The following is a 12,346-nucleotide window of genomic DNA, read 5'->3' as shown; positions in this document are numbered from 1 at the left end:
CATATATACTTCCCAGATTAAGGTGTAACAACTTTCATGATCTATCTGTGCATATAACTGAGCATTAATATTCAGAAGAGAAGATAAAGTTCTCCAAATTTGAAATCATTATGACATCAAATCTAAACACAGTGTACCTAAAAAGGAGTGATAGAAATAATTTAGAGCTATGTTTCTTTTTTACCCTGTAAGTATGTGTATTTTTCATTCTTATGTAGAGAACACTAGAAATGCAATGCTGTTAAAATTTTTTTCTTACATCAGTAAGAAAAGTACTACAGTTTAGATGTCATACTTTGGTGCTTTAAAAATGGTGAATTTCATCCTCTGTACATCCTTTCTTACTCCTGCAGCTAAAACACTGTAAAGTTTACACATAGTACACTTCTTGAAGAAAGTGCTGAGTTGAGACATAGAATCTATGTGACTCAGGCTCTATCAGACTGTCCTCTGCCATAGATGAAGACAACCAAATGGAAATGATGCACATTATTTATAAATTATTAACCAGTTTTAAATATGCTTCACATGACTAGCTTCACTGAGGGGTTACATCAATCCTTGCAAGCTTCATAAAACAGTAGCAGGCTAAAGTTGTACAATTAACATTAATTCTTTTCAAAGAGAGGACAGCCTTAGCAATTACCTTGAAAAAGATCAGATATCAAATTTCTTTATGCTGACTTTGATGCCAAATTGAGTCACACTGTGGGCATGGATATTGTATGACTTCTGCTCTTTCTGTGCACAGGGTCATCAGTAGATGGTGGCACTCTTTGCTCCTCTGACTTATGAGCCAGTGATTAAGCATTAATATTCTTCAGAGCATCACATATCACTTGCTGCTATAGTTTACTTATATTTATGAGTTTAAATAAATATTTAAAATCAAACTAGAACTATAGGAAATAAATGAATCTATATAAAGACCTGTCATTTCATAAATTTTTACTGTTGCTTACCCTTGTTTGGCTATAAAAATTAACAGCACTGTATGGATAATGGACAGAAAACATTCAAATACAGAATCCAATAGTGATGGTCTCGTTTTATCATTAAGATTTTAAGTGCTTTAAGTTCCTGGTACATATGTTTTTCACACTTAGTAATAGAGATAGAATTCTGAAGTATGGTTGGTACCAGAAAATTCAGGAAATTTCATATATGGTAAGAGATTAAATATTTTAAAATGTATCCTTTATCATATTGACGTTTTCATCTTTATTTATTCATAAATATAGCCATAAAATTCTAGTCCTGCTAATTCTAATCCATTATTTTTGAATATTATTTACATTCAATAGCAATGTTACACCTATAAACTGACCTTTTAATTAATGAAAAAAACAGTGCTACTAGTTCCAAGACTGAAGTGGTGGCAATGTCATTCTGACTTAATAGACTACAATTTTATTAAATAATATAAGTGCAGTTGTCCTGGGTCAGATAATATTCAGGGTCATTTTATTAGGAAATATTTAATGAAGGTATTAATATTTACTCATACCCAACCTCCAGCTGGAATCCCATGGTGTGAGAGCACCAGTTTAATTGAGTTTTATCACAAAATCTCTAGACCACTTAATAACTGTAATGCACATTCCCTAAGGTCTGATCTATGAGAAGTGGAAAAATAGAAGAAAAAATGATTAATGTATAACTAGATTCTGCCGACACTTTCAGCATAGATATTCATTAAAAGTTTGAGCAACTGATGAAGATTTCTCTGGAAAGAAATTATGAGTCACTTTTCCTTCCAAACCCGGGACAGGAATAGGGAAAAAAGATAGATAAGTATTGATTTAGCCAATATAAACACAAGAATTTATAGGCTTTGAGTTTTCTGTAGATCTATGTTTTCCATCAGGGGTCACACTTTTTTCTTAGGAACTTACTCGTGGGAATTTATCTGTCAGGGTAATAGAAGTCTCACTATTCCTCTTTCATTTTTCACGCTTTTAATTCCTCAGGGTAAAGTGAGTATTAAAATTTGGTATTTATACTTTCATTTTGTAACCCAATCAAATCTGGAAGGAGTAAGCCCAATATTCAATTACATCCACCAGATGGGAATGCAGATTGGTGCAGCCACTATGAAACACTAAATTGAAAAGATATATGCACCCTTCTGCTTACTGAAGCATTATTTACAATAGCCAAGATATGGAAACAACTTAAGGCCCATCAAGAGATGAATGGATAGAGAAGATATGATATGATATATATATATATATGAATATTACTCAGCCCTAAAAGAGAATGAAATTTTGCCATTTGTGACAACATGGATGGACCTAGAGGATATTATGCTAAGTGAAATATGGCAGAAAGAGAAAGACAAACACTGTGTGATTTCACTTATATGCAGAATCTAAAAAATAAATGAAAAAATGATCAAGCATAACCAAAAAGAAACAGAGTCATAGGTACAGAGGAAAAACAGGTGGTTGCCAGAGGGGAGGGAGATAGGGGGAGGAGAGAAATAGGTAAGGAAGATTAAGCAGCATAAACTTTCAATTAAAAAAATAAATGAGCCACAGGTATGAAATGCACTGTGCGGGGAATATAGCCAATAGTTATGTAATATCTTTGTATGGTGACAGATGACAGCTAGACTTATCATGGTGATCATTTTGAAATATATAGAAATATTGAATCACTATCTCATCTACCAGGAACTAACAGTATTGAAGGTCAGTTATACTTCAAAACCAACCAAACAAACAAAGAAACAAACTGATAAAAAAGGAGATCAGATTTGTGGTTACCAGAGGTGGTGGGTTGGGGGAGGGGAAACTGGATGAAGGTGATCAAAAAGTACAAACTTCTGGTTATAAGATAAATAAGTACTAGGGATGGAATGTACAACATTATAAAGATAATGAACACTGCTGTATGTTATAAATGAAAGTTGTTAGGGGAGTAAATCCTGAGTTTTCATCACAAGGAAAAAGTTTTTTTTCTATTTATATGCTATTGTATCTATATGAGATGATGGGTGCTCACTAAACCCATTGTGGGGATCATCTCATGGTGTATTAAGTGAAAACATTATGTTGTACACCTTAAAATTATACAGTGCTGCATGTTAATTATATCTCAATAAAACTGGAAAAAATTTATGTCCACCAGAAAGTAGTACAGGGTGTTAACTAAAGTGCAGATTATATATATATATATATATATATATATATATATATATATATATATATATATATATATATATATATCATATGTTAAAAAGTGCAGATAATATATTTATCATATATTGAGTTCTTACTGTGAACCAGGTAAAGCTCTAAAGTTCTAAGGGCTTTATGTGTATTGCTTTATTTAATCTCTACAACAACCTATGAGGGAAGTACTATTGTTATCCCCCATTCTAAAGACAAGGAAATTGGGGCACAGAGCCATTCATGTCTTGCCCAAAGCCACAGAGCTGCTTTGAGGTAGAGTCCAGATTCAATGAGGCCATCTAACTTTGGAGCCTATACTGCAGATAGGTTTACTGACAGATCCAAAATTCTCATTCAATAAAACGAGTGGCCAAGGTGTAGGAGAAAGATGTACACACCACAGCCAAGAGAAGAGATTTTGTTCCCAGTAACTCAGTCATGATATCAGCAAAGAAAACTAAATGTTGTTGGCAAGCTTCTTCCCAGGGCACTCTGCTTTCTTTGTTTTCCTTTTTCTTCATTATATGTATCATAGGTCTTAGTTTTATATATTTTAAGAATAATTTTGTTTGTTTATTTAATGTTCCTCTATTAATACTTTACTCAAGTGTAATCTTCTACCAATACTCCCAGATTGTAAATTCCATGAAGTCAGGAACCGCATGTGATTTACTTGCAACTGTATCCCCACTTCCCAACGCTTAGTAGAAATCCAATGAAGAAATGTTGAAAAAGTCAATGAATGCTGAGTGAGAAAAGAGTGAATTTGGAAGAAAATGATGTTTGAGCTTGCTGAAAGCAAGCAAGGAGTTATGTGTGGAAGGAATTCAGTCCAGAGGCCACTGGATTGTCACTTAGTATTTATATTTCACTAAGCTTCTTTGAAATCCTGGGCTCAGAATTTAGACCCAACCTACTCTCCTATTTCTTAAATAACAATTCTTGAAGTGATGACTAAAAACAGATTCTGAACCCTGAGTAATATTTACCAAATGATCTATTTTGAGAGATGTCTTTTAGGACAGAGGTCAGGAAATTTTTAGGAGCTGAGGCAGAACCACTAAAGGAGAGTGAGCAAAGAGAAATTACTTAGAAGAAGCAGTTAAGAGTAGGAAATATCGGAATATCAAAGACTTGGAGCTGGGTCCAAGTAACTGAGACTAGAGTAAACATGGAATTCATCTGGGAAGGAGTTGATGTTCATGAACAAGAGCATTTAAGAGCTAGTGTAAATGGAGAAGATTTTTTTTTTTTTATAGTACACCAACATTTAGAAGTTGAAGAGACAAAGAAGAACTAGGCAAGGAAATAAGGAGTATCCAAGGAAATAGGAATAAAAACATGAGATTGTAGTATCCCGGAATCACATGAAGAAAATATTTAAAGAAAAAAGGAATGGTTAGCCATGTTGCACACAGCTGATAGGCCTAGTAGAGTGATAATTGATCCTTACATTTAGCAGTGACCTGGTCACTATTAACTTGGAAGAGAGTCTTTACTGTGGAGTGGTACAGGCAAGGCTGCTTGGAATAGGCTCAAGGGAGAAGGGGAGGAGATGAATTGAACACAGTGACCATCCTTAGCTCTTCTCAAGAAGTCTTGATGTAAAGGAAAATAAGTGGAAGAAATGGTAGGTCAAGGTGGCCTTTTTAAGGTTAGAGGAATTTCTGTACAGTTATGGGAACGATCTAACAGGGAGACGATGATTGATGCTGAAGGAGAGACAGAGGGGAATTTCTAGAACGATGCCCTTCAGGAGTCAAGATAGGATGGAAAGAGATTCAATGCACACAACTGGCCTTTAATAGGTGCACAGACTATTTATCCATAGCATATCAGTGAATGCAAGGCAGGGTATATGAGTGTACATACAGGTGGTGGGAGCATGTGAAGGACACTTTCTTCTGATTTCTTCTAATTTCTCAGTGAAACAGAAAGCACCATCATCAGGAGATCCAACAAGGTGTGGAGCTTGAGGACAGAAGATAAGATGTAAATATAAAAGTCCTGTAATTGAAACACCATTTCCCATTTATTTATGCTAATATATCTATTTTCCAGAGCTGAGGATCCCCAGAACTTGGATCGCGGAGTGGGAAAATCAGAGATGTCAGAAAAAAAGCCTGGGCAGCTAGAAGGGCATCAGGTAGAAGAACTAAAACTGCCCTTGAGAGAGGGAGACCTCACTGAATTAATAATCAGTTGCTCTCAGACCAGGAGGCTAAGGGAGGCTACCGGCTAAGTCCAGGGTCTTTACGTCTAATGCAATGGAAGTGACAGCTTAGGGGTTTGAGACTCTCTCCAGAGCCTGGAAATTCCTCTTCAGCTCCTGACTCTGACTCCACTTTCACGTACAACTGTGCATTGTATGTGGAGCAGTAGGACAGCTTTGATACTGCTGGGCATCCCCTCTTTGCAGGGCAGCATATCCACACTGATCTTTAACACTGTCTACTGCTCTCCCATTTGCTTTGAAAGACTCTCTTCCCTTCCCTTCCCTTCAATGACATCCCACTTTTCTGCTTTTCCTCTTTCCTTTCCAGGTTCCACTACCTCCGCTTTTGTTTGAAATGCTGGTGTTCCTCAGGTTACCATTTTAAACACTCTAGTTCTCATTTTTACCTATTTCATTGGCAAATTTATCAATTCTCATAGTTTTTATAACCACCTATTTGGTTACCATTTAATAATCTCTCATGAGCCTTTATGTTTACAGAACTTTATAATCAACATAAATGCGCTAGAAGCACCTCTAGCTCTCTACCTGCCCAAAACTGAATTATTGAGCTTTCATCTCAAGCACATGCCTTTTCCTGCATTTTTATCCATCTTCTTGTAGCACAGACCATCCTCAGTTTCTTACTTTCCCTTCCTTGCCCGCAATTCAATCTGTCAGTAATTTTATTGATTTCCTTCCCACACAGATGATCACCTTCTCAGTTCTGACTAATCTTTGCTTTTATTACAGTTTTAGGCTCTTGGGTAGTCTTTTTTCCTTTTTTCTTAGTCCAAATGGCACTTCAGCCAGAGTGATCTTTCTAAAATGCATATTGTTTTCTTTCCATTTTTGCATGACATACCAGGCATTTCATCACTGGTCCCTTGCTTACTTATCCAGCCTTACCTCTTCTCTCACCTGTATGCCTCTAACCCTGGGTTCCAGACTATTTTAATCTACCAAGTATGACATGCTGCCTTTCCTTTCCAGGTCTTCATATACTTTCTCCCCTTTGTATAGAATATCTTTCTTTTCCTACAGAGAGTTTTGCTGAGCTAACCACTAACAGGCTTTCAGGGCTCAGTTTGGATAGTATTTCAACTGAAAATCACTTTCTGATGTCCCTAGGCTGAATGAGAGGATTCTTCAGCTGTGGATGAGAGTCCATAGGTTCCTGAATTTACTTTTCTCTCACACTAAAGTTGCACACATAGTTACCTTTCTTCTCCACTAGATCATAAGCTCCTTGAAGGCTGATGCAATACAATTTTCCCTCAGAATCCATGGGGCAATGGTTCCAAGACTCCTTTGGATACCAAGATCCGAGGATGCTCAAGGCCCTTGTATAAAATGGCTTAGTATTTACATATAACCCACACACATCCTCCTGAATGCTTTAAATCATCTCTAGACTAGTTATAATACCTAGTACAATGTAAATATTATATACATAGTTGTTGGTGTGCAGCAAATTCAAGTTTTGCTTTTTGGAACTTCCTGGAAATTTTTTTCCCTGAATATTTTTGATTTGTGGTTGGTTGAATCTGTGGATATGAAGAGACAACTATATTTGTTTGTATCCCTCGCACTTATCCCCTACTGAGTTCTCATTACACACTTTTTGAATACATGAATGAATGAATAAATTGTTAGATTTCTAGTAGCAGCTTTGGAGTCACTTTAATTGATGAAAAAGTAATTTCTATTGCAACAGATGCAACTGATTACATAACAAATGAAATCCTGTTGTGAAACACAACAACCAAATCCTAATTTGGTTCATCTCTAATTACATGGAGTGTCATAAGCCAATTATTGTACCACTTGGACAGTATGCATTTTGTTTATATATATATATATATATATATATATATATATATATATATATATATATATATATATATATATATATATATATATATATATATGTTTTACAAGCATGATCCTGGCTTTTTTGAACCTCCTTATGGCCCTTCTAGCTTTCCATTGATTATCCTTATCTAGCTTTAAGAACTATAAGCCACATTCTCATACTCCATTTTAATTTTAAACACTAGCATGGGACAGTTCTTTTTTTCTTTCTTATATGAGCAAGGTAGGCAGCTAAAACAAAAGCAACAGACTGCACAGAGAAATGAGTAGGTTCAGAGACTGCAACTACAAACTACCTTAAAGGAAACTCATTCTCTTTTCATTACCTTACACCTCTAGGTGCCAAAACTTGCATTTAATTTCAGGTTTTAAAAGAGATTTTATGTCTACCCATAATCTGTTCTCATATAGTTTGCCCAGGAGAGCTTAGCTATTTTCAGTTAAAATTGATCCACCTTTACCAGACTTGTGGTTGAACACAAAGACTAAAGGACATGAATCTCTTAACAGCTCCTGATGGGATTGGACTACACATATCATGCTCATTTTAAAGGTGGAGTGCATCTAAAAATATACCTTTTTGAGTTTCAGAGAAATCATATTTACAATTTCACAGAACAGAAAATGTTAAATTTAGTTTGATGCTTAACACCTAAAGGGTTATTTTCAAATCACAGAAATGCTTCATGCATTCCAAAATATCTCTATGAGACAGGATAATGATTCTAAATAATCTTAATTGTGAGAAAGCTTACTCACAAATATAAATTATTTTTTATCCAAAATTAAATTAACATCCATTAAGTTGAAATGTCAAATACCCTGACCAAAAATGTCTGACTCCTAAAAGTATTTCCAAAATCAACGAATTGTCAAATACAGCTGATATTAGATATAGAAAAAATCCAATTCTCAATTGTTTTTTAGAATTCATCATAATTAGTTTGTGTTTTTAATCGTTTGATATATACACCAAACTGACTTCCCTGTGGTCATAAAGGAGAGTCAGTACAATCTACTTCAGGCACCATGCATATCTTTTCTAATGAAAAATCTTGGAAATTAAAGTAAAATATGGGCAATACATTTCTCAATAATCATTAAAGGTAGGGATTTCATAATAGTATTCCTACTTAATAATATTTTTATATAGATTATATATAACAAACTATACAAAACAAATTCCGTCTATTTTTTTTTACATTCCATAATGAATTTGACTGCTTTTCAAGAACATGAGGCATAACTTACGGTCTAGTGCAAATATATATGCTTCATTAGACACATTTCCTACTATATGATAAATTTTAGGTGATGAAGATCCAATTTATATTTGTAGAATGTAATTGATAATGCTGTTTTCCTCTTTTTCTCATTTTTAAATAATAAAGAACTGATTTAATGTGTGTGAATGGATATTTTAATATTAAGGCCAAATATTCCTGACAAGGAAAATAAAAGAAATGAAATTTGGATGGATTGCGTCCTTCTTCCCTCCCTTCCTTTCTTCCTTCTTTCCTTCATTCCTCCTTTCCTTCCTTCCTTTTTCTCTTTTCCTTCCTCTTTTCCTTTCCTTTTCTTTTTTTTAAATTAATTAATTAATTTATTTTTGGCTACATTGGGTCTTCATTGCTGCGTGTGGGCTTTCTCTACTTGCGGCGAGCAGGGGCTACTCTTCGTTGTGGTGCACGAACTTCTCATTGTGGTGGCTTCTCTTGTTGCGAGCACGGGCTCTAGGTGTGCAGGCTCCAGAAGTTGTGGCACATGGGCTCAGTAGTTGTGGCTCGCAGGCTCTAGAGTGCAGGCTCAGTAGTTGTGGCACATGGGCTTAGTTGCTTCGCGGCATGTGGGATCTTCCCGGACCAGGGCTCAAACCCGTGTCCCCTGCATTGGCAGGCGGATCCTAACCATTGTGCCACGAGGGAAGTCCCTCCTTTCCTTTCTTTTCATTCCTCCTTCATGTCTTTTTTCTCTCTTTCTTTCTTTCTTGCAAAACACCAACTTCATAACTAGTAAAGTTTTCAGAAAATGTTTTAAAATATATTTTTAATATTTTATTTTTTTCCATTCCCACTGTAGTTTGCATTTTGTTACATCTCCAAGGGAGATTTTCAACAATGTCTTCAGAAGAAAAATTTTCAGTAAAAAAAACTAGTTTCCTCAGAATTCACTTTTTATTATTATTATTATTTTTTTACAGAATATTCTGGAACTCTTCCTGGTCTCCCTACTTCATATGCTACTTTGCTAAGAATTAAGAAGAGTTCCTCTTCATCCCTCTATGGTTCAAAGACTAGACCACGATACAGCAGTCCTCCATTAGGAACACTGAGTGTTTCTTCACCGAGCTGGCGAGGGGCAGCTCAACATTATTATTCCCCCATCAATCTTTATCATTCCTCAGATGCCTTCAAACAAGATGGTAAGTGTCAAAAGAAAATTGCACCTGTTGGAGTTAAGCAGGGAAAAAAGACTTTATTCAAGACTATTGCAGTAGGAGTTAAGCCTATTACAATAGAGGAGAGAGGTTAAACTCAACTGTGAAACAGAAAGTGAGTTTTTAAGATTTGGAAAGATGGAGGACATTAAGGAGGAGTTGGTCCAGTGTAATAAGGCCATCTGTGTTTACTAATTGGTGCCTATTGAAGTTAGCCTCTTACCATCTTATAGAGTCTGGGAAATAGGGACCCTCTCTTTTTTGATGATTACATTTCAAAAAAAAAAAAAAAATGGCTCCCAGGTCCTTGAGAAAGACATGCTTGGGTTTTACAACTGGTAAGAGACTGAGTAAAGATTTACATTTCACAGAAGCAAAGAAGGAATTTATAATTGCAGCTCTTCTAAAGTAAATGCTGTAAGAAAATGGAGGTTAGGGGACCAGAGTCAGGAGGAAACCTGTCAAAAGTTAAGTGAAGCTGAGGAAAATGTTAAGGCCATCTTGGTCATAAGTTAGTCTTATGTTCCACACCTATTTCAAATTTTTTTTAATGTGTTTAATTATAATTGCTTCCAATTCTGATTTAGGATTAAGACTAAATAAATTCATATACTGAAAGCAAAAATATTAAATTTCTGAAGGACAATTTGACAATGAAAATCAAGATCCTCAAAATAGTCATATCCTTCAATCTCATATTGTATTTCTAGAAATGTGTTTTGCATAAGGAAATAATAAACAATGTACACAGAGATATAAGTGTATACTTAGCAGCATTTATGAGTAGAAAATAAGAAATAATTCAAATGTCCAACACTAAGAAATCAGTTAAATTAAGGATGACTATGCAGCTATTAACATTATGGTTTGAACAACATTTTCTAAATGTTCTCTAACTTTGTCATTTTTGGATATATCAACAAAACAGTACAAGGCTAATTAACAGAGAGAAGCACTAGTGCTTGATTATTACCAGGCTCTGTGCCAGTCTCTTTTGCATAGCTTATATCAATAATACTGTCAACAAACATTTGAAGTGGATATTATTACTGTCTTCCTTGGAAACAGAAACTCAAGGGGCAGATAAGTATCTTTGACAAGGTCACACTTCTAATAAGTAACCAATTTCATTCATATATCTACTGATTTTAAGTACAATACACTTTGGGCTATATTTCAATTATGATTGATAAAAGACTAAACATTTAGGGAAACATTTTGTAAGAACTAAACTACTTGGAAAAATCCTAGAAATTTCAAATTAGGTTGTTGTACCAAACCCAGGCAAACTCATGCCTCATGATTATGCAAATTGCTGCCATGTGTAGCATCATCTCATAGTGCTGGCGTTTAAATTTTATTTAAGCATGGTGTTTGTTCCTTAAAATGTTTTGTTTTTCAAAGTACTTATAAGTTTTTAAATTTCCATAATATATTCTGTGAAAAAAAATCAAGAGAATTAGGAGACAAGCCACAGCCTCGATGAAAATATTTGCAAAAAGGCACATCTGATAAATGACAGTTATTCAAAATATACAAAGTACTTTTAAAAATCAACATAAGAACTTCAACAACATGAGTTTAAAATGGCCCCAAAACCTTAACAGACATGTCATCAAAGAAGATATGCAGATGACAAATAATTATATGAAAGGATACACCACATCTTATGTCATCACAGAAATGAAAATTAAAACAACAATGAGATACTACTACACACTTATTAGAAGTGTCCAAATCCAGAACACTGAAAACACCAAATGATGCTGAGGATGTGGAGCAACAGGAACTCTCATATCTTGCTGATGGGAATACAAAATAATACAGCCTCTTTGGAAGACAGTTTGGCAGTTTCTTATAAAACTAAGCATACTCTTATCATATAGGAGAGATGGATAAGCAGAGTACAGAAGATTTTTAGGGCAGTGAAAATACTCTGAATGATATCATAATGACGGATATATATATATATGGATATATCCTTATATATTTGTCCAAATCTATAGAACGTACAACACCAAGAGTGAACCCTAGCATAAACTATGACTATTGGTGATTATGATGTGTTAATGTAGGTTCATCTTTGGTAAAAATGTGAGTGATGTTCATTCTGTGAGTGATGAATCATTCTGGTGAGTGATGTTGATAATGGGAGAAGGTATGCATGTGGGGGGAAGGGAGGTAGATGAGAAATCTCTGCCTTCTCATTTTGTTGTAAATCGCTCTAAAAAATAAATTCTTTTTAAAAAATCCATTACCTTAACTCTAATGTCATACTCATCAGGCAGAGATGTGTTGGGATTTGTCCTCTTTAGGCCTCATTCATTATTTTATAGGATGACACCAAGAGAGAATGTATTGACTGAGTGATCGGAACTATGGGATACTATTGTATTTGGTATAATTTGGTATCACCTCGTGTTCTACCCCTTTGTTCTCTTGTTCCAAATATAAGTTAATGTGGTTCACAATGATACATAGAATACAGCTAGAAAATGTGAATTAAAACATGCAAAAATGATGAAAACAGAAAATATTGAGACATAAAATGGAGCCAAGTTTGAGACTAATTCAAAGTGTCTGTATGCCTGTCATAGGTTAGTCCCATTTGTGATAATTAGTTAAAGAAAAAGAAACTCTGAT

The 12,346-nt window shown here is 34.8% G+C and overlaps 1 protein-coding gene across 1 annotated transcript in view; it reads left to right on the top strand.

Annotated features, from left to right (window-relative positions):
- Positions 1-12,346, top strand: part of CNTN5 (contactin 5) — a 1,372,019-nt gene that overhangs the window by 843,526 nt on the left and 516,147 nt on the right. The window contains exon 4 of the mRNA XM_068554615.1: positions 9,467-9,688. Within this exon, the coding sequence (XP_068410716.1) occupies positions 9,467-9,688 (222 nt within the window). The remainder of the gene's footprint in view (positions 1-9,466; positions 9,689-12,346) is intronic.

The sequence above is a fragment of the Eschrichtius robustus genome, chromosome 11 (assembly GCF_028021215.1).
Source record: "Eschrichtius robustus isolate mEscRob2 chromosome 11, mEscRob2.pri, whole genome shotgun sequence".
NCBI classification, from domain to species: Eukaryota; Metazoa; Chordata; class Mammalia; order Artiodactyla; family Eschrichtiidae; genus Eschrichtius; species Eschrichtius robustus.
The sequence above is the reverse complement of the archived record's forward strand: the minus strand, read 5'-3'. Positions and strand labels throughout refer to the sequence as shown.